General features: G+C 45.9%; 1 protein-coding gene and 1 long non-coding RNA gene across 2 annotated transcripts; one reads left to right on the forward strand and one right to left on the reverse strand.

The window, feature by feature from the left end:
* The first annotated feature begins 505 nt into the window (after positions 1-505).
* Positions 506-4,096, forward strand: LOC149362511 (uncharacterized). Its single transcript, XR_016288511.1, has 3 exons — positions 506-767; positions 1,780-1,870; positions 3,958-4,096. It is a non-coding gene; the product is annotated as an uncharacterized LOC149362511 (long non-coding RNA).
* Positions 4,097-14,736: 10,640 nt separating this feature from the next.
* Positions 14,737-18,783, reverse strand: LOC149362512 (ATP-binding cassette sub-family A member 17-like). Its single transcript, XM_089569727.1, has 3 exons — positions 18,618-18,783; positions 17,686-17,899; positions 14,737-15,254 (listed from the first exon to the last, which is right to left on the reverse strand). Exons 1-3 carry the CDS (start codon positions 18,695-18,697, stop codon positions 14,964-14,966), a joined length of 585 nt encoding a protein of 194 aa, XP_089425853.1. The 5' UTR covers positions 18,698-18,783; the 3' UTR covers positions 14,737-14,963.
* Positions 18,784-20,075: the final 1,292 nt, after the last annotated feature.

Consider the following 20,075-nt stretch of genomic DNA (forward strand, 5'->3'; position numbering starts at 1 on the left):
GCTTACAACTTTTCTTACGAAAAGCCTAGAAGTATGATGGCATTGTGCGGCGAGCTTCAGGCCCAAATCTAGAAGCTTGCAGGCGCGTAAACACGGTAATGACTCGCCGGCGAAAGGCTCCCCGCCGACTTGTGCCGACGGGCGCCTATATAGAGTGTCGGCGAACTCCGCGTAGTGTCACTTAAGGGGCGCTATCCGTCATGTACTATATAACCTTAATGCGCCTTTTATTACGCTTTCTTGCCTCACTTCTCTAGGTCACTGAGAAAAGCAAACACGGGAATTGAGAAAACAAAAAAGTAGTAGCCTCTAGCGCCACTAACAAACCTGCCCCGCGTAGGATGGTCGCTTTCCAAGAAGCCAACCTCTTCGACCGTCGGTGTTTATTTACTCCGCTGCATTTTGATGGCCACTCTGTTATTTTTTTCTGCTTGCAGTTGCGGTTTCATTTGAACGGGAAACAGCGCGTCAGCCGAGGCGGTTCGGCTTTACGCGGTACGGGTGGGCGCGAGCAGACGACACCCGTGGCGCGAAGCAGACGACAGCAGCGGGTAGACGGCGCACGGTGGAAAAAACCAATCAGGGCTGGGTTTGCACACCGCAACCAAGGCGCCACCTCTTCTCTCGCAGAGCAAAGCCTCCTTTCGGGGTATAAAAGGCCTGCCCGCCGTACTCGTAGCACGAACGCCTACACTCCTCCCAGAAGAGCAGCTCGGCACGGTGCAGAATTTTGAGAGGAGCCATGGACGGACCTTGCAAGTGCGGAGGTGAGGCTGACGTAGCTTAACTATTCTCTCTTGCTTTATATAAATTCACTGGCGCTCGTACTTTTCATGCTTATAAAGCAGGAGAGCTCTTTCGGCGTTCTCGTCCTCGTGCTTGTATTTCTACCATCGGAAGAGTGCTCTCATTCACCGGCTACTTTACTAGTTCGGCTGAAGTAGTTTGATTTAAGCTGAATTTCACAGTTTTGTTTTTACGGCAGAATAGTTTTCGTAGAACATTTAAGTTTGAAGAATAGATCGCAACAGTGAAGAAAACTTGAACGAAAGTTAAAACAGCGTGTTTTACAGCATTCCAAGTCTCCTCCTTTGGTGAGAGATATGTCCAGTTCGCATACGCTGCAGCAATGGACTACTAAGCGAGCAAGATTTACCTCTAAAACTTTTAAACTGCGCTGGACCATTCTAAATAACCGTTTTCAAATACAATAACTGATGTGCTCAGTCCATATCCAATGACACTTCTAACTTCAAAAGTTCTCGTTGGCCCCTTAGAAGTTGGCTTTCATTTTCGTATGCTGAGGGGTTTAGCTCAAGAAATTGCTTGTTTAGGCATCCGCCCCGATCAGAAAGAACTTGACTTTTTGGGTTGATAAGATAGGATACTTTTGCTTTTGGCGTTAAGTTTGGTTGTGCATGCGTTGCTCTTGAAGGATGGTCGTTTCGTCCAGTAAATCAGTTGTTAGTCTACGCTCGTCCTCTGCATCTTTTCTGTGTCCTGTCTCCTGCGTAGTTTTATGCCTTCAGAATGCCTTACCAACTAGCCTCTCATCACACACTTCTAGGATAATGCAAATACAATGACTAGTAGAGAGCTCCATCTTCGGCTTCTACAGGACTAGAAGGTTTCAACAATTAACCTATGATGTCAAGTGCAGTTAATTTGACTTTCTCATTGCATTTCCTATATAATACTGGACACACGCGTCACAATAGATCGCTGACGTTCCTGCTTGTAAGAACGACTTCAGTGCACCTTCTTTTCTTTCCTTCGCAGATCCCAACTGTCGTTGCACGTCGTCCTGCCAGTGCGGCACGGGCAAGTGCGGCTGCGGACAGTGCAAGAAGTAGACAGAGAATCCACAACGGTACGTGTACATCTGGCAATGAAGCGAATGCCTTAGAAAAAGTATCAGCCACCCTAAAAACGGGGGGAAATTCAGAAGGGAAAGATGGTTAGTAAAAGCAGGAGGCCATATCTTGCTACTACTAAGCTCACTCAATTATTAAGTTAACTGAGAATGTACACATCGGAATCGGAGCTATTTGATGATGATGATCATCATCAGCCTGACTACGCCCACTGCAGGGCAAAGGCCTCTACAGTGTCCCTCCAATTAACCGTGTCAGCCGAGGATTAACTGGTTTGTTCATAGAGGGTTGCGGCCAAGTACTACACCAGGGTGGCCAAAACTAGAGGCTCTTGGGTTAGCACTTGAGACATACTGCGTTATTCATAATCAACCGCTCTTTATCCCACTCACAGAGGATCCTCATAACCATGGATACGTTGGAATAGCGCACCAAAAGCAAATTTAGTTACGACTTGAGAACCCACCGGCACCTCATGGCTGCCGTTTTGAATTTGAACAAGGACATTGCGCGTCACAAGGGCGAGTGTAGAAATTTACAAGCGTAGAAACGAGAAATGATTGAAGTGCTACTTGCGTCATCGGGCTAATATCGTGTTATCTTATGTAAATTTATATTTGGCATTGTAAGAAGTAAATACATATTGCGTCGCTTGAGAGATTTTCTTTTCGAGGACATGTTAGCTTACATTAGCTTGTGTTGGGCATTTTTCTTTGTATTCAACCATATTTATTTACAGATGACATAGTAGTTGATCTAAATAACAGGGACAAACGGAAGACGACAGCAGAAGCTCTAGACGTCGTCACAGCGATTAGATTGATGAGGTTAAGAGGAAGATTTACGCATAAAGGTGGCAGGAAGACAATGGCCAATGTACTAGAAAGCAAAGCATTTAAAGCAGAAAGCCAGCCAGCCAAGCGTTCTTCCATAAATGCCTACTTTCTAGCACATTGGGCCTCGTCTTCTATCCATCTTTATGTGTCAATCTTCCTGTCAACCTCATTAATCTAATCGCTGTGACTGCGTCTAGAGCTTAAGTCGTCTTCTCTACTTTCGTCCACGTCATTTTGAGCTACTACTGTGTCTTCTCCATCTAAACACCGACTAGCCCCGCTTTATGCCTTAAATTACATATATATTTGCTTGAAGTTTTATGTCAGGCGTTGAGCCATCTGCTCAGTTGCTTTTTTTGCTTAAGAATCTTCTTCCCAGTGAAACACTCGTATTATAGGGAGGAAGGCCCTGGTCAGGCATTGGGCCTATTCACCTTCTTTCTGATGTGTGCACTTTAAATATACCTGCATTCGCTGTTCGAGCAATAGCTGACGAAACAGATATAGCGTTAAGTTCATGGTGAATTCTACGGCAATTACCTGGCGACAGGTTTAATATAGCAGAAATGTCACGAGAAAAATGATGCTCAAGTTGAGGCCGTTTCTCCGAAATTTACGTGGCGAATCCAACATATGTCACGGTCATATACACCTTACGATGTAGTTCAAATGCTCCATGTGTTCTTTTCTCTTTTTTTCCACTCCTTACTAGCCACGTTGGTGGCTTTTCGCTTTTCATCAGTAGATGCAAAGCGCATTTTGAGCATCATAGTGGGCCTTCCACTGATGTCACGTGGCCGAAACATGCTGCTTCTCAGTGTGTGGCTGATGGTTAAACACCTAGAACCACGAGCTGCATTTTCTCATAATTTTTGCGATGAATCAATGTGGCTACTTTACCATGGTGAGACCCGACATTGATTCCGGTGTCGGCGACTAGTTCTTCGCGTTAGCGGTTAGCCCTGATGCCACGGGTGATAGTTAGCACTTGGAGACACGCAAAACAATGTTGGCCCTAGAATTTATTGGTCAGAAAATATGCACACAGGTGTTTCCTTGCCTTCAAACCTAAGGTGCGGATTACTGGTAGCTGTTGTTATTTCAACTCATCCATGTTCACCTCGAAATCTGTGCGAATATATAGAGCATATAGTGCACAAATATGGAGTTTAAAGCATTCTATGAAGATTCACATTGCATGCAGGTTATTGAACGTGACGCTATTGTCTTTGTGACTTTTATCGCAGATGAAAAGCTGACAAGAAGCCACCCCCGGAAAGAATGCGGTACACCTTTGTGGGCAAAGAGGGTCTTCCAGCTGAAGAAATGATAACCTGTAGCCGTTTTCACATGGCGAGTCAATAAATAATCCGCATGAAAGCCTTGTGACCTGGCATGCATTTGTTGCCCCGCCCCCTTTCCCCGAACCGCGGATTTGTGAAGTGAAAAGTAAGGAGAATCGAGAGAGGTGGGACAGGATTTTTAACGTGGTCTGGGTTATTCTGTGTGCCCTCAACTACAGACACGTCTCGTCTCTTTCGACACCAGTACTCCATGCGTGTGCAACAAAAGCCCTACGGAGAAAAAAAAAGCTTACTGCTCCGTCAGGATCAGTAAGATATAATAGAAAGGTAGACGCTTGGGCTTGTTGGTTCTATTACAAGGGTAAAAGCATAGCGCAAAAAAGACAAGGCAGGTTCTCTCAGATCGTGAATGACAGTTTACGAATATCCCTAAAGACAATAGCTGTATCTTACCTGTACTCACCTATGGGGCAGAAACGTGGAGGCTAACAAAGAGGGTTCAGCCTAACTTAAGGACAACGCAGGGAGCTATGGAAAGAAAATTATAGGTGTAATGTTAAGAGACCGGAAGCAGGCTGAGTGGGTGAGGGAACAAACGCGGATTAATGACATCCTAGTCGAAATCAAGAGGAAGAAATTGTCTTGGACAGGGCATGTAATGGGAAGACAAGATAACCGCTGATCCTTAAGGGTAACGGAGTGGATTCCAAGAAAAGAAGGCAAATTAGATTTAGAATCGAGGAAGTTACATTTAAAATTGGAACTATTTTTCCCCATATAGCTCAGTTCAAAATTGTGCCATCAGTGATGGAAAAGACTCCGTGGTCAATTGCGGGGTCGAGGACGGTTTGGCGTAGCGTATTAAAAAAATGACGTCATCAGTTGGCCGGTGAAAACGATCTATTTTGGTGACACCTGCACTTCAGTGTTCAATATTTCCTAGCGTAGAAGGGTTCCGTAATTCTTTAATGCTGTTGGCATCGGCAGTTCCTCTGACAATCCGGCCCTCATAAATCATGTCATGTTCACTAAGTGCCTTAGTCCTCAGTCGCTTATCCAGTCCCTTTTCTGAGAGCAATAAGCAAAGGAGCCTTGAAGAAAACTATGATGTTGACTTAACCTCGTGCCGAGGCGCCTATATGTATGTCGTATTTCGATGCGGCTGCGAAAAGTGTGTGCAGGAAAACTTTATATACGTAACATTTATTAGATCCTCTAAGGAGCTTTGCGAAATCGTGGGATCGTTGCGTATTGAAGGTAGCGAAAATCCTCGCTAACTTTTTATTCGACTAAGAAAGTACCATCATAGCCTGCTTGAAATTCGTATTTTTTAGGCGGTGCGAGAGGGGATGTATAAAAGGAATAACTGCTAACCTTTTTCATTTTTTCACTCCTAGGTAACCATTAAAGTCGCAATTATTTTTATTTCGATCTAGACACCTTTCACCTGAAAGCTGGAAGAGGAATCGCACTGCTGAAGTGGATTCCCTTGGCGCAAAAAGCTACTCAGCCTATTCGGAAACGCAGTTATTCGTAATCGATGCATAACTGCTACATGCTTGCCCTTCTTAATTTGTTAAATGCAGTGAGGCCTGAATTGAGGTTATTACCAACCTCGGAGAAAAACTCCAACGGATATATTTATGAGTGACTTGATGACTAAAGGCCGAAATTTGCAGGCTGTCTTCTAAGCTCACGGTCACGAAGTTCAAAGGCGCTCGAATTGCCTAGCACTCTCGTTATTTTAGAAGCTTTATTTATTAACACCTGAAAAGTTTACTGCGCTTACGATATGCTGCAGGAGTCGCGAAAATCAGCGAGTTCATGCGTCAATGTTGTCATTTTTTTTCTCAAAAAATCACTGCCCCTTTTAACCCCTTAATGCTTCCTTTACGGGACTGTTCCGTTTTCCACTCGCTCTGACACTGGTACCGTGTCTGGCTCGTGCCTAATTACCCTATACGGACGGGCACAGAGGGTCACAGAGACGTTTAGAAGCGTTTGGTGGCGTCTTTAGAGAGCGCGTCACACCCTGTGACTACAACGGTTGCACGAAGCGCGAAGCTCGAGGGGGGTGCTGAGGCTTGTCACGTGGTAACAGGTCACGAGGTACACCTCCTCTAACCCCATAGAAGGGCTACCGTGATCAGGGTTGCCAGATTGGGCTATTAATAGCCAAATTGGGCTACTTTTTGTCCGAGTTGGCGTCAGAAATTTCGTTTTGGCTATGTGGCTACTTTTGGGCTACATCTTTTTCATGCGTGAAAAAAAAAGTTAAAGTAGTTATAATGTGCTCTGTTACAATTATACAGCGACATAAATAAAAGGCATGCTGGAATCAAAATGCAGGCTATAGCAGGTTAAAGAAATTGAGCGCGTCTGCTACAAAATGACAATTTGTAAACGCTGTGTTCGAGAAAACTTATGTTTTTCAGGTGGTCAAGCATCATGGCCTTTGGATTTCTTTTATAAAGAGTGGACACTAAGTGAAAATTGCCCCCCGGAAACACTTCACGGATTCCACTTAATCCGCTAACTAACGCCACCGAACATAGACTGTTGCCATCTGCACATGAGAGCGTTCTCCCATTGACGGTGCACCACGGGTGACCATGGTACCAGAATAGAGGGAAAACACTAAGAAAACTTAAGTCTCCCTACGTGGTGCGAATGCGTAAGCATTAAATGCTGCTGTTTCGCTTCTGTTGAGTGGTTTCGTGATCCTCACATGTTAACCGTAGACGTGGCCTAGTGGTTTGGGCGTTCGCTTCGGCTGCGGTAGGTGGCTGGTTGGAAATTCACCGCCAGGCATCTCCTTTTCTTGTATTGTTTGTTCTGGTTCTGTGGACACATTCTGCTCAAGATACGCATGAGGCAAGTAATGATTACGCATTAATAACTTCTTTTTCTGTTCCCTCCTATTCTCGTGGTGGACACAGCAAGCGCGCCACTCGCAAGAGCCTACGCTTTTTCTGCAGCCTCAAGCGGCACACGTGCAGCCCTCGAGGTTCATTGCGAGCGACGCGAGAGCGCCGTGTCCGTTGCGTAATGTGCGTGCACTCAAGCGGAGCCATGGAGCCATCCTTCGGCGCGGCGAGGAACCCACTGTAACTAACGAAGGCGGTGGAAGTTAGTGGCATGACATGGGATTAGATCCATCGCTATGAGAACTTTCAGAATGGGCAAGTGGGCGATGTACATCCGGAACTACAAAAATAAATGAAAAAATGAGCTGGAATTCAAGGGTAATATGTTTTTCTCATTATTCTGAATGTGCTGTTAGACTGAAGATAAAATCGACATAGCTTATCATCTAATGACATATATCCTTGATTTATTCTGAGCTCATGCATATCGTAGAATGTAGCTTCAAGAAGGCGCATGCTAGATGCTTTGAGGTGACGCTCTCAGTGAGAACCTTTGTCTTAAAGCATAAAATTGAAATGTGAGGCTGCGTAAGTATACAGTAAGGTATTTTCACTGTCGATGTGTCTAATCTGCGCGCGAACATTTCCGTTCTTTTCCGCGTGCAGAATCTGTCGTAACCCGCCTCAGGTGATATGGCCTACTGCCGCGCCTGCAAAGTGGAACTGCGGCCCCATCTTTAGGACCTGGTTAGCGCACCTGGTTAGCCGCACTGGTTAGCGCGCATGACGGATGCGAAACGTAACAACGGAAAGAACACGCCGTTCGCACCCCCTCAGACGTCATGTGCGGGAAGGAAATCTAAGATGTAAATATTCCTGCCGAAAATTAATTTAATATCCTTAAGAAATGTCGTCACAAAAACAAATATTTTTGGCTACTTTTGGGCTACACAAAAATTTCGCTTTTGGCTACGTTTGGGCTACTACAGAGGCCAATTTGGCTACCTGAGGTCGGAGCCATCTGGCAACCCTGACCGTGATCGCTGACCAAAGGTGTCCAGGAAACCGCTCCCACTATAAAACCACCTACCGACAGGAAAACAGATACTGCCCCAGAAATTCAAACTGTCGGTCAACGACAGGCAGAAAAAAAAATTCTAAGTCCATTGCAGGTTTTCACTTTCGCACCAATTTAGACCCGCGAAAAGCGACAAATTTTATCCCTTTGCTTTTATATTTTTTTTTCATTAAACTCGGCGTGTTGTAAAATCCCACGAATTATTAATCCTTACGAAAGGCTTGTCGCGATTGGAAAGGACGAGAAAGCATCATCTCGGGATTTGGCTGCTTCTCTCTTTTCCGAGCGCGAACGATAAAAGCTACCCTTCCACACCGACGCTGTAAGCCTGTCGCTTGCAGAGATTCGCGGAGAGTTGCTGATAGTTGGAAACAAGTTTTACGTCCTCCAAGACTTCTCAGAAACGGCCACGATCGACGCACTCCTCTCGAGATTTCTCGACTGAGCTACCGCGAAACGGGACAGTCGGTGGAAGGCAAATTTTTTGCCACCTTCAATCGCCGCAGTGGTTATTCTGGGCGCGTGCCATTCACTACAGGCAGTTCACGTTTTCTGCGTCTGTCGCAATCTACGGGCAGACTTTGTTTACTTCCGCTTTTCTGAGCAGAGATCAAGGGCGCGATAGCGCACCCTAACCGGTTCGTCTTATCGGCGTTTGTCGGCGACAAACTAGAGCGAAGCGCGTGCGATAAAAAAAGACAAAAAAAAATGTCTGTCTTGAGAAAACATGGAGACACCGTCGGGCAATGCCATGCCTTCGTCTCCGTACAGCTCAAAACCGGGAAGCCGCTGTTAAACTGCAGCAAGGAGAGGCCTCGGATTTTCATGGCTTCGAAGGCATGGGAACAATAAATAAAAAACGGTTGGTGCATTTAGGGAGGGAAGCATGCGGAGCTATTTAAACAAACTTGAGGGTAACATTGGTGCTTTCTGAGATGATTCCCTCAGCACACTATTACCTAAACTATTGCTTTATTTACTTTAAATGACCACGCGTACATTACTCAGGATTTAGCAAGAAAATATACTTGTCAGTCGAGAATAACTTGCGTAATGAATGAGAGCCGTCATAAAAAAAAGGGGGCGCAAAAAGAAATAAGGCAAACAATGCCAGATAGCGTGCAATAACAACAGTCCGGTTTCTTTCAAGGCAGCGGTGCCCGTAAGACAGGAACAAAAAGCGGCATTTTTTTTAACGTCTTTATTTCTGCATTTAGTAGGCCGATACCTTGCGGCAGAACTAAGGTGCTTCATGGAGGTTGGGGTGGGGTAGTGGTTAAGGGTGGGGGTGAGGATGGGGGTGGGGCTGAAGGTCGGAGTGCGGGTGGGGGACCGGTGTCCGCTTCTTCCTCGAGGTAGTGTCGTCCCGAGGTCGGCTCCGCGAAGTGATGGCCTGGCCCTTCATCTTCCTTGAAGTAGGAAAGAAAAGTTCGCCAGAGCTGGAGTGCGTCTGATGGCCCGATGTGCGATGGCGGATCGACCCACGGCATTTAGGTATTTGGCTGTGGATGGGAAAAGTAGAAGTGTAAATGTTTCTTCGTGCATACATTGCTGAAAGAATGGTGCAAGCAATGCGAAATCATTTGGTGGCAGTAAGCGTTCCTCGAATTGGCAAGTGATATGGTACGCGGCACAGAAAGTTTAAATGACTTTTAAGCAGCTTGCATAACTTAAATAGAGGTAATCGCAGGGTATGACTCTTAAAGCGGTACAATGAACAGATTTAACCGAATAAGCTAAACGTGCCGAGGCCTGCTTACTGAATGTGTTTGCTCTCTAACGTCCCCGGTGTATAGCAAACCTTTCTTTCAGTTCTCCCTTAGCTTACGTAACATGAATCAGCAAAAATAGGGTGGAAAGGGGAAGGGGGTGTCCTTCGCCAGTAGTATTCAGATAAAATAGCCCTATGTTTTCTTTTCATACGCTTCACGTTTGTAACGTTATGTAACAATTTATGGGTGTGCAACACGGAGCCTACATCCATCAGGTGCAGATTAGTTGCGCCACCTATACGTGTTAGAAGCAGATACATCATGAGGCCGGTGTCGAGTCTACCAGATGGCGCTTCAGATGCAGGTTTGAGTCCGTAGTAAGTTACTTTCTGTCTGTTTTCATCATCCGCACTACTTTCCCTCCTCTCTATAAACGCTTATTTATCATTTTTATGCCAAATGAGAGGTTTCATCCGATCACGTCAGCCAGAATGTAGAGCGGAATGAAAACCCCTCAGCGATCTGGTACACCAACTAATGAATAAAATTTACTAATAAAGATTTAACCGAACGACATCGGCACCTCACAATATTCTTAGAAATTTCTTTTTGAAATAACTAACGTCGTTAAAGACTGATGTATGAATAATGCTGAAAGAGTAGCGTGCGTCTGGCTTCTAGATCTCTGTGAAAGGAGCAGGGCATGGAACATAGCATGGAACATAAAATACGCTTTCGCTTGTGCGTTCCACGATAGCAACTAAGTCGAAAAGAAACAACAGATTTGCGCCGGAAGTATAGAATGTTTTGTCCTAACGACAGATTTTTCTACAGTACTGAAGTACGTTTCTGTATTAACTACTAAAATTTCCAGTTTTACTTCTGGTTCACGGCCAAAAATACTACAAAAATTATTGTGAGGACTGAAAATGTGACATTTTTCGACTAGGTAGAAAATGTGAAGGGGCCGTATCACCGCTGCGAAATATCTGCAAAGCCAATTGTGGACGAAAATTATTCAGCCGTATAGTTTCGCACTCATCATGAAACAGGCCAGTCCTGGTGACTAGTTATACTAGTACACTGGTAGAGATTTGCAGCTAAACCTCAGTAGTAACCTTATCGTTGTTTAGAATTCCGGGTACGCGGTTACATTCGGCTCTTAGATTCAACATTTTTTGCAATGATACCCTGTTGACGTCACTTCGTGGCGCAAATCCCACGTGACCTTTTTCCCGTCCGCAATGCAGCACTGCGAATCTCGTTGCTGCAATGCAGACGGGAGAGCGACCGCGAAGTCACACGTGCCCCTTGGAGTGACGTCAACTGTCGGGCATTGCAGAGCGCGGTCCAAAGAAGCACAATGTTTCAATGCGGCCGTGTAGGTTGAAATTTGCTGAGCCGCAAAGACGAAGCCAGTCGCAGCTTCTAAATTCTGAGCAGTAAAATAATTATTAGCTAACGGTCACCTACAAATCTATAATTTCAACCGGGCACCTAAATGCAGTTGAAAGGTGAACTGTTAGACATTAGTAAACCAGCTTACTAGTGAACAAGACTCGCCTGTTTTCGGCGCCCGCCAACACTGGTACTACAATTCCACACACGTGATCTCTATACCACCGAAAGCTTATAGTAATATTGTGGTAATGTCTATAGCGTATTAACGCGCACATTAGAATGTTACTATGATATTAATAGCTATAGCATAACAATATTTATAGAACTTGACTCAGTTTGAACCTCAGAAGTCATGCAGGCATTTCGGAATCAGGGTGTAGAAGAGTCATGTGAAAATGCTGGAAGATCGCCACAACGACAGTACAGCTATCATAGTCCTCCATAAACTCAGCATTAAAATTCTAATAAGGAAGAGCGTCAGGCAGCGAGACACGATCTCGCCAATGCTATTTACCGCCTGTTTAAAGGAGGTATTCTGAGGCCTGGATTGGGAACAGTTGGGGATAAGAGTTAATGGAGAGTACCTAAGTAATCTACGATTCACTGATATTGCCTTTCCAAGTCAGTCAGGAGATGAACTGCAATGCATGATCAATGAGTTAGAAAGGCAGAGCAGAGGTCTGGGTCTAAAAATGAACACGGAGAAAACAAAACTCATGTTCAACAGTATCGCAAGAGAACAGCAGTTCACAATTGCTAGCCAGATGCTGGAAGTAGTAAGGGAATATGACCACTTAGGGCAGGTAGTGACCGACGATCCGGATCATGGCAGAAAGATAACTAGAATAATAAGAATGGAATGGAGAGCTAATGGCAGTTTCTCTCAGATCATGAAAGGCAGTTTAACAATAATGTCACGTAGTTGTGACTGCAGTCCGGCGAACAGGAAAACAGCGAGAATCGCTTCTAAACGAAACTTTATTTGGGCTGACTTGCGCCCGCAAAGAACTTAATCACAAGGCAGCGACGTAGCAATAAGCGTGCTCGGCGATCGTCGAACAGAATGCCCGTCGCTCTCGGCCGTGCTGTTTTTAAAGGTGATATCGAACTTTCGAGATAAAGCTTGTGAAGTTACTAGAACGCTCTCGAACAACGTAAAGTCGGCTCGGCCTGGATGCGATCAATCGAGATAAATCTAGGCGTGTCTTGCATCAGAAACAAAGCGATAAAGCGGCGTGCCGGCAGCTTTGAAGAATGAACAAACACAACAAACATTCGTGGCAATATCCCTGAAGAGAAAAGTATACAACAACTGTATCTTACGGTACTCACCTATAGGGCAGAAACTGGAGGATAAAGAAAAGGGTTCAACTTAAGGGCAACGCAGCAAGAAAAAATGGTAAGTGTAACGTTAAGAGATCGGAAGCGAGCGGAGTGGGTGAGGGAACAAACGCGCATTAATAACTTCCTAGTCGAAACCAAGGGGAAGAAATGGGCTTGGACAGGGCATGTAATGCGAAGGCAAGATAACCGCCGATCCTTAAGGATCACGGCGTGGATTTGAAGAGAAGACAAGCGTAGCAGGGGCCGGCAATAAGTTAGGTGGGCGGGTGAGATTAAGAAATTTGCGGGGATACGGTGCCCGCAGCTGGCGAAGGACAGGGTTAATTGGAGATACATGGGACAGGCATTTGCCCTGCAGTGGGCGTGGTCAGGCTGATTATTATTATTATTGACGCGATATGGTCAGGGGCTTTGTGTCCCAGAAAAGCCGGCGTTGTCGGCGTCGTTGGCCGCGAGGGAAAAAGCACGCAAAATCCCCAGAAAGGCCACCTGCCAGATGGAAGGTGTTCCACCTAGGTCTCGTGACCTTGTCATCTTACACAACCTTCCCATCCGATTGTAATGCCGACTGGCCATTGTGTCAGGTGGCAATTAAAATAATGATTGGTCGCGAGGCGTTGCGCGGGAAGAGCAACCTTAGTCGCACAAGCCTCACCGCTGGCAGCACCTGCCATCGCATCAGTGGTGCATCGCCTCACCGCTGCTCCAGGAGTGCTGTGAGGTCCCCCAGGGGTCTAAGCCAAGAAGATGGGCAGACATGGGCATTAGCCCATGAACGCTGTCGTGTAATACCCTTAAGGCGGAGCTGGAGTGTCCCCTAGTTTTGTTTTCTAGGTTATGAACAATAGATTAAGGCTTAAATAGTTTCTTTAACTCTTCTCATAAATGCTGCAATGCTTAGTTGTACACGGACAAAGAAACTGGACAAACGCTGAGGTTAAGGTTATTGCGCTTAACCTCAGCGTTTGTCCGTGTACAACTAAGCAGCGCAGCATTTATGAGAAGATGTTTCAACTAGCCCAGTCCCAAGCACTTCTTAACTTTGTTTCATTAACGTTTGTTAGAATAGGTTACATTCATGATTCGATAGTGCTGCCGCAAGCAGTTGTCGCTAGCATTTCATTCTAAACAGCGTGTGACCCTTGCATTCGCGATCGGTTTAGTTGAGCTTGTCTACTGTGATGATTGCCCAGCGAAAGCAGGAGCCAACATTCGCACACACATCTTCTCCACGTTCCTGCTAAATGTGGTGGCAGCCATTGTGGAAGCCATTGTGTGTGTAACGCTCATGTTACAAAAAAATCTGTCAATCCGCACGCCAGTCTCTATGGCTCGGCTGGCAGGTGGCAAAAAAAAAAAAACCCTCTGCACTTTGAAGAGGAAAGATTAAGAGGGTGGGAGACGACGGGTGTTGGAGGGGGTTGATTGGAGAGGGGGTAAGACTTGTCCCACTGGTAGCTTGATTGGATCGGGAGAGCGGTGCGGGGCTACCATGGGGATTGACATACTAGATCCCGTCACCCCATTGGCACGGTCTGAACATGTCAGCGACAGCGGCGGCTCCGTCCGGGAGAAACAGCAATGCTAAACCATGCTATGCAGCATCAATCGCATTTATCGCCTGTAATTTTAGCGTACAAAAATACATGTATTTTCGCAACATTCGTAAAGCGCATTTTTGGCTTTTTAAATACATAAATTACGTTTCAGATGCCAATTTTAGTGCCACAAACGTACGTTGAGTCTGAACATCTGGTCTGTACACATGGTGACACCCCCCTCGTCGTCGTGCTCGCGTTCGCAAGCTTTCCTTGCCGCCAAAGGTGAATTAAGGGCAGAAAAATGAGCTTTCAAGAAACGATTAGATAACAAAACCGTCACTGCCTCCTTGCAGACTACACCAGGCTAAACTGTAACAAACGCGTCGTCAATGCTCGTTACCATTCACAAGCTCGTTGTCAACAAAGGTGCGCCTTCTTTCAAGCGCACAAATGAAACGTACAGCTACACATCTTAGAGAATTTATCCTCAAAATCTATTTAAGCACTTTGTACGACAAGCCGACAGCATAAATAGATGAATGCCGGAGCTGCCATGCGTGGAACGGAGGTTCAAATGTAGTCTTTCTCGGGATGGCCCTGTGGATTTCCAAGAGTTACTTAAATAGACGCTTCGAGAAGCCCGACTAGTGAAACACTGATACATTCATCCATGTAACGGCCACAAGAGTTTCTTGAGCGAACAGCATTCCTGGTATCCTCCACGCGATGGTTGCGCACGAAGCACTCAGCATCACTTTCTCATTTTCTTCCGAGTTTGTGCAAGCGTACATGCAGAAAAAAGAAGGAGCGATGGCCACGAATGGACACGAAACAAAGCACATTGTCCTGAAGAAACAACACCGTTGTCGCTCCTGGCCTGAAGTCTATCATGCACACGGCGACGGTATTAATGCCTTGCCATTGACAAATTGGTACATAATATGTACACGCGCACAAATAACGCAGAAAGGGCAAGAGCGCAACAAATGGCACCCTTTGCAAAGTTCTAAGCTTTCTTTGCCAGGGTCGGCGCTGTAGAGACGCTTTTAACGGTCTGCTTCGCGAGCGCGGACATGACGGGGCGCTGAGCCGGAGACCCGGCCTTGGCCGCCTGATCGGTGGGTGGGAGCGGTTCCGTTGGAGCTCGCGCCTTGCGGATGAAGTCGATGAAGACCTCCTCGAGGGCCGTGCTGGACACATTCACGTATTCGAGCTGGAACTGCCTGTGCAGCTGGTTGACGCGCGCAAACAGCACGCTCCACTGAAGCATCTCGCTCATGGTAAACCGGAAGAGGCCCTGTTTGAGTGGGACGATGCGAAAAAAAACAAATAAAATTTAGAGCCATGGGAAGATGTAATAAACCGATGAAATTTCAGCGCGAAAACATAACATATTGTTAGGTACTGTTAGGTACCTAATGTAGGACCTACACTCTAAACGCGAATTACACTAAAAAGGAGTAAGAAGAACACAAGGCATCCTCTAGCGTACCCCTAATTAAAGGGAGGCTATGCTGCCCTGTTGCCAATGGTAAGCATTCCATGTATTTAGGGATCGAAATGTAAGCCATAACTTGGGCGGCACACCCTGCCACTAAATGGGACTGGGGCTAAAGGACTGCTTACCCCAGTTTCGCTCCCTTGGAGGATAATCCATGTTTACTGTCTATACGACACCTGAACATATTTCTGAACATTTCTTTGCCAACACAGTAGAGGGCAAAAAGATGTATTTCAGTTTTTCGCCTGCAACGTTTTTTACTCCACTTCCATTTGAATATGAACTATATGGGAGAAAAGATAAGCCTTTTTACATGACAGGAATGAATACTTTCCACCTTAAGACAGAATTTATTGCGATACCATATTTATTGACAAACTGCTTTCAGCTGCTTCTAGTGGTTTCGGTAATATTGTGTTTTTATCAAGAAATAAGGAATTCATTACACGAACAGGCCTTCGTAACAGTTTGAATACAGGCAGTACCTCATAGGGAAGCCCTTTGGGTCGATAACTGCTCGACAGTGGCGAGGCATGAAGTCCTACGAGCTGTCGATGACCATCTGGTCTACGTTTTCCCTCTCTTAGAGCAGCCAGTCGAATTTATCTTCGACGCTGCAAGAGCTGCTCAACTTAAGATCAGAAGGCTGGCTCGGATGCTCCAAAGTCCACAGTCCTCTTCTTAAACAAATTTTTCACGAGGGTAGAAGAGCCCTCGAGGTGTCCTGCTGAACAACAAGGTCACGGCCAAAATTCTTGCGCAATACCTCGTAAAGAGTCCCCTTGGAAAACTTATTACATCATGGCATTTCGAATTAGCTGGAACCGACCAACTTCACGAGCGGAGAAACAACCGCGTGCATTCTCGCCTGTGTTCTTGAAATTGGGAAACTGATGAAGAGGGTCATATCTTGTGCGTCTCGGATTGAACGCATAGTGGATACCTGCTCTACCAGACAAAGAGAACTTGAATTCTTGTGCGTAAACAATTTTTTTCCAAACTAGGCACCGGTTCAGTTAAGGTGTCTCTTTCCCACTTAATCCTTGTTGAATCTCGACTATCATAATGATCCGCTGCTTTTGGCTTAGCCTACCAGGCTTGTAGCCCAGCATAGCTCAGGCGGCATCTCACATTTTACGCAGCTTCTGCGAGAACTGGATACAAGGGCGAGATCCTTGGAAATATGGACAGGAACAATCGTGTGTTTACTTGGCTGGCGCAAACAATGTCGCCTTCGTCAACTTGGATGGTAAATATGGTGCGTTCCGGTCAAGATTGAATAATCACGTCTGCTTTGGATCAGCGCCTTCAAAATCTTCCAGATGACGGCAGTAATGTTAACAGCATGGAAAGCTGGTGCTTTTCATCCGAGGGTGGTGGCCACGCACTACGGGTATTTGCGCAACATTGTTGAAGAATCGTGAACTTTCCACTATGCCGTCCGCCTGTTAAATATACATTAATACATACCGCGTTTTTCACCTAAGATGTTCTGCTCAAGTTTGCTTTTCTTTTTTACAGTTAGAGAAGCGCCTTTTTCGGTATAGCATTGCCAGCAGTGTAGCACATCAGGATACAGCTAAGGCGTGCTAGCTATTAGGCTGCATAACTATAATATTGAAAAGTTAACTCTTTAACTAGCACTGCTAGCCTCCTCAATAATCGAGAGGCGTTTAGCCCAGCGTAAGTAATATATATATTTGTGCCTAGAATTTAGAAGACGGCGTTACCCTCGGTGCTGCGGCTCAGCAAGTTTTGGCTCTTTCGACGTGGTACGTGCGTTGGAGGGGTAGCTTCGCCTGCAAGCTTTTCAAAAGTGCTCCCATGTGTTTTGACGCGATGTAGGCAAAATTTGTTGGACCAAATCGCTGACGATAACTTGGTTTTCGAAATTCTTGAGAGTGACATTAATGTTGCTTATAAAGTGGGCTATACGCCTCGCAGTAAATAGAGACTAACACTAATAGTTGAAGAGTTTACTCAGTATTAGTTAGGCAAAGTACTATTTAGCGCATCTGAGCCTAATTCTGACGCGCTACCCCGCTGGCAATGCTACGCCTAAAAAAAGCGGTCTTCTAACCCAAAAACATTAATCTAAAAAAATTGCAGAACTTCGGTGAAACACTCGGAATAACTACGCTATACTATAGTAAAAAAAATAAGGAAGAGTTCGATGCTGCGCTACAACATACGATCCCTGTCTGAAGACACCAAGAAGGGCGTATACCGGGTGAACGTCGGTGAGCACGATGCCCGGGAATAGCTTGACCACGGTGTCCTCCAGAGCAGCGGCGATTCGCGAGTCCTTGGCGACGCACTTGACCTGCAGGGTGAAGCCGCGGCCGAATCGGTCCAGCAGCTGAGGGACGGTGCCCAGGCACTGCAGCAGGCCGGACACCAGGATACCCACGCGGCTGCAGTTCGCCTCGCACACGTCCATGCTGCACGATACGGAGCGGGGGAACGTCGATAAGCGGAGCTGTATAACGTTACGTGGCATCGTTCCTCATTAAAAATTACAGCTTAGTTTTTTTCGCTCTCAGTGGAAATTTTCGCCAACTCGTTTTAGATGCCAGACACAGAGCTTGCTTGGCTATAATTGAAAACTGCCCATGTGTTTATGAGAGTGAATTCCACTATCAACAGTAAGTAGTAAAAAGGAAGTAAGGTATCCTTTAGGGAACTACCTTTTATAAAAGGCAGTGCGCTAGAGGACTGTTTACTCCTTTATACTCCATTATAAGTAAGTTCGTGTTTCAAGTGTGAGCACGAGGATAGAGCGCTCACGCTGAGTAGGTGAGCGTGAGAGCACGGGTAGGTGAAGGGCTAGAAGTCGTAGACGAAGGAAGAATGAACAGGAGCATGACAATACACTTTGCTACGCTGCAAAGTAGTGTAGTCTAAACAGCAGCGAATTAAAACGTGCACGAGAACACCAGGAGAAAACAACCGCGGCAGAAGCACTCCTCACAAAAAGGGTGCTTAAGTATCCGGACGTTTAAGAAAAGAGCACAATTACTTGGAACAAACAAAACATGTTCCAGCGAAGAAATATGAAAAGAGCAAGACGGCAATGGAAGTAATTTCAAATTTGCAAGAAAAATTTGCATTTGTTTTGTTGCGAACCCTGAAGATTGGCATCGGTCCGAGAATGCCTACCAGTTGGACGAGAGCACGATGGAGGAGAATCCCTTGCAGAGGATGGCGTGGAGCGCCTGGAAGATCTTCCTGCGCGCCATGATGTCCACGCCTGCCACCGGCTCGTCCAGGAACACCAGCTTGGGCAGGCCCAGGATGGCCGCCGCCACGGACAGCTTGCGCTTGTCGCCACTACTGTTTGGGTCATGGGAGCAGAGCGACGAGCAGTTAGAGGGTGGTTCAAATACGTATCACTTCTTGCGTCTGGCCTTACAGTACATGGAGCAGAATACAATAAAAATGTTAAAGAAGTTTGCTTTTTTTTTCAGAATGCTTTTTCACTTGTACAATGCGTTCTTTAAATAAGATGTTAAAATTGTGTTAGAAGCTTTCTCTGTGTGCTGTACCGGTGCTCGTACTGCATTGTCTGAACAAGTGTCAACTTCTGGGAGTTGGGGGGATGGGGGGAATGGCGCTTTGTGAGGCATCTCACTGCCTTTTCGCCATTCTCCCAGACACTTGTACCTGTCTAAATAAACTTCTTATCTATCTATCTTATCTATAAAGCAGCAACTGTGGGGGCTGCTCGAAACGTTGCGCCTCTTTGACTGCAAGCGGTTCAAAAAAAGAAGTTGGGGATGAAAGAAGCGACGAATAAACAAAATTTGGAATCGCTTGTTTATTACTCGGCCGTCCTTCTTTACACAGTTCTCGCCACGGGCGCTGCCTGAAAGAACAAGAACAACGGAGGATTTGTGAGGGGCCCCTGAATAAAAGACGTTGCATCCCGTAAGGCAAAGCCCGCTGAGTAACTTTTGTATCGTAGTGAGCAGAATCACGGGTTTGGGCGCCAAAGTATTCGTTCTTCTTTTTTTTTGTATTAGCGCACTCACACAGAACCGGCTAGCAGGATTATGTAGAGCAACCTTTTGTATTTACTTCAACCCCTGACCTTCCTTTGTGGCTCTTGTTATAGCGCGAAAGATGACATGCCACAACTGCGTTGTTTACGCGAGATAGAGGTGAATGAACTGCATTCAAGAGAGGTAGAAACAGTGCATCATTACGCCGCATGAATTCCTAAACACGCGAAACATTGCATGGCATCGTGTATGTTTTCCACTCGCTTGCGGCGCCGACAGGAGGGGGTGGAAAAAGCTTACAGGGACAGAGCCTTCTTTAAAATCAATTGAAATTACAATATAAATCAGTTACAATAGATATAGAAGGTTTCTATGCGACAAGCACGTTAGATAGGGCGACGCGAGCTGTTCGTGTCCATACGTGGCATAACTGTCTGCTTTATACGACCATGGAAATGTGGCACCAGTTTAAACATCAACTGTGATGGGGCCATGAGGGCCATGTTTTCTTGCTATGCGACGTCGTTATTTCATACACACGAGGGCCACTAGATCTTCAGGGGTCTGGCGTAGCTTGAAGTCGTCGAAGTGCTTGATTGCGTGCATAAAAATTAGA

Source organism: Amblyomma mixtum, chromosome 2 (assembly GCF_055824585.1).
Source record: "Amblyomma mixtum isolate Tamu chromosome 2, ASM5582458v1, whole genome shotgun sequence".
NCBI lineage: Eukaryota > Metazoa > Arthropoda > Arachnida > Ixodida > Ixodidae > Amblyomma > Amblyomma mixtum.

What these genes read in the sequence shown, in the direction of transcription:
- LOC149362512 (XM_089569727.1), bottom strand. Translation starts at nt 18,697, where the DNA reads ATGGCGCGCAGGAAGATCTTCCAGGCGCTCCACGCCATCCTCTGCAAG. An exon ending in ATCGTGCTCTCGTCCAACTG is followed by an intron (nt 17,900 to 18,617) that starts GTAGGCATTCTC and finishes CGTATCGTGCAG; the next exon opens with CATGGACGTGTGCGAGGCGA. An exon ending in TGCTCACCGACGTTCACCCG is followed by an intron (nt 15,255 to 17,685) that starts GTATACGCCCTT and finishes CCACTCAAACAG; the next exon opens with GGCCTCTTCCGGTTTACCAT.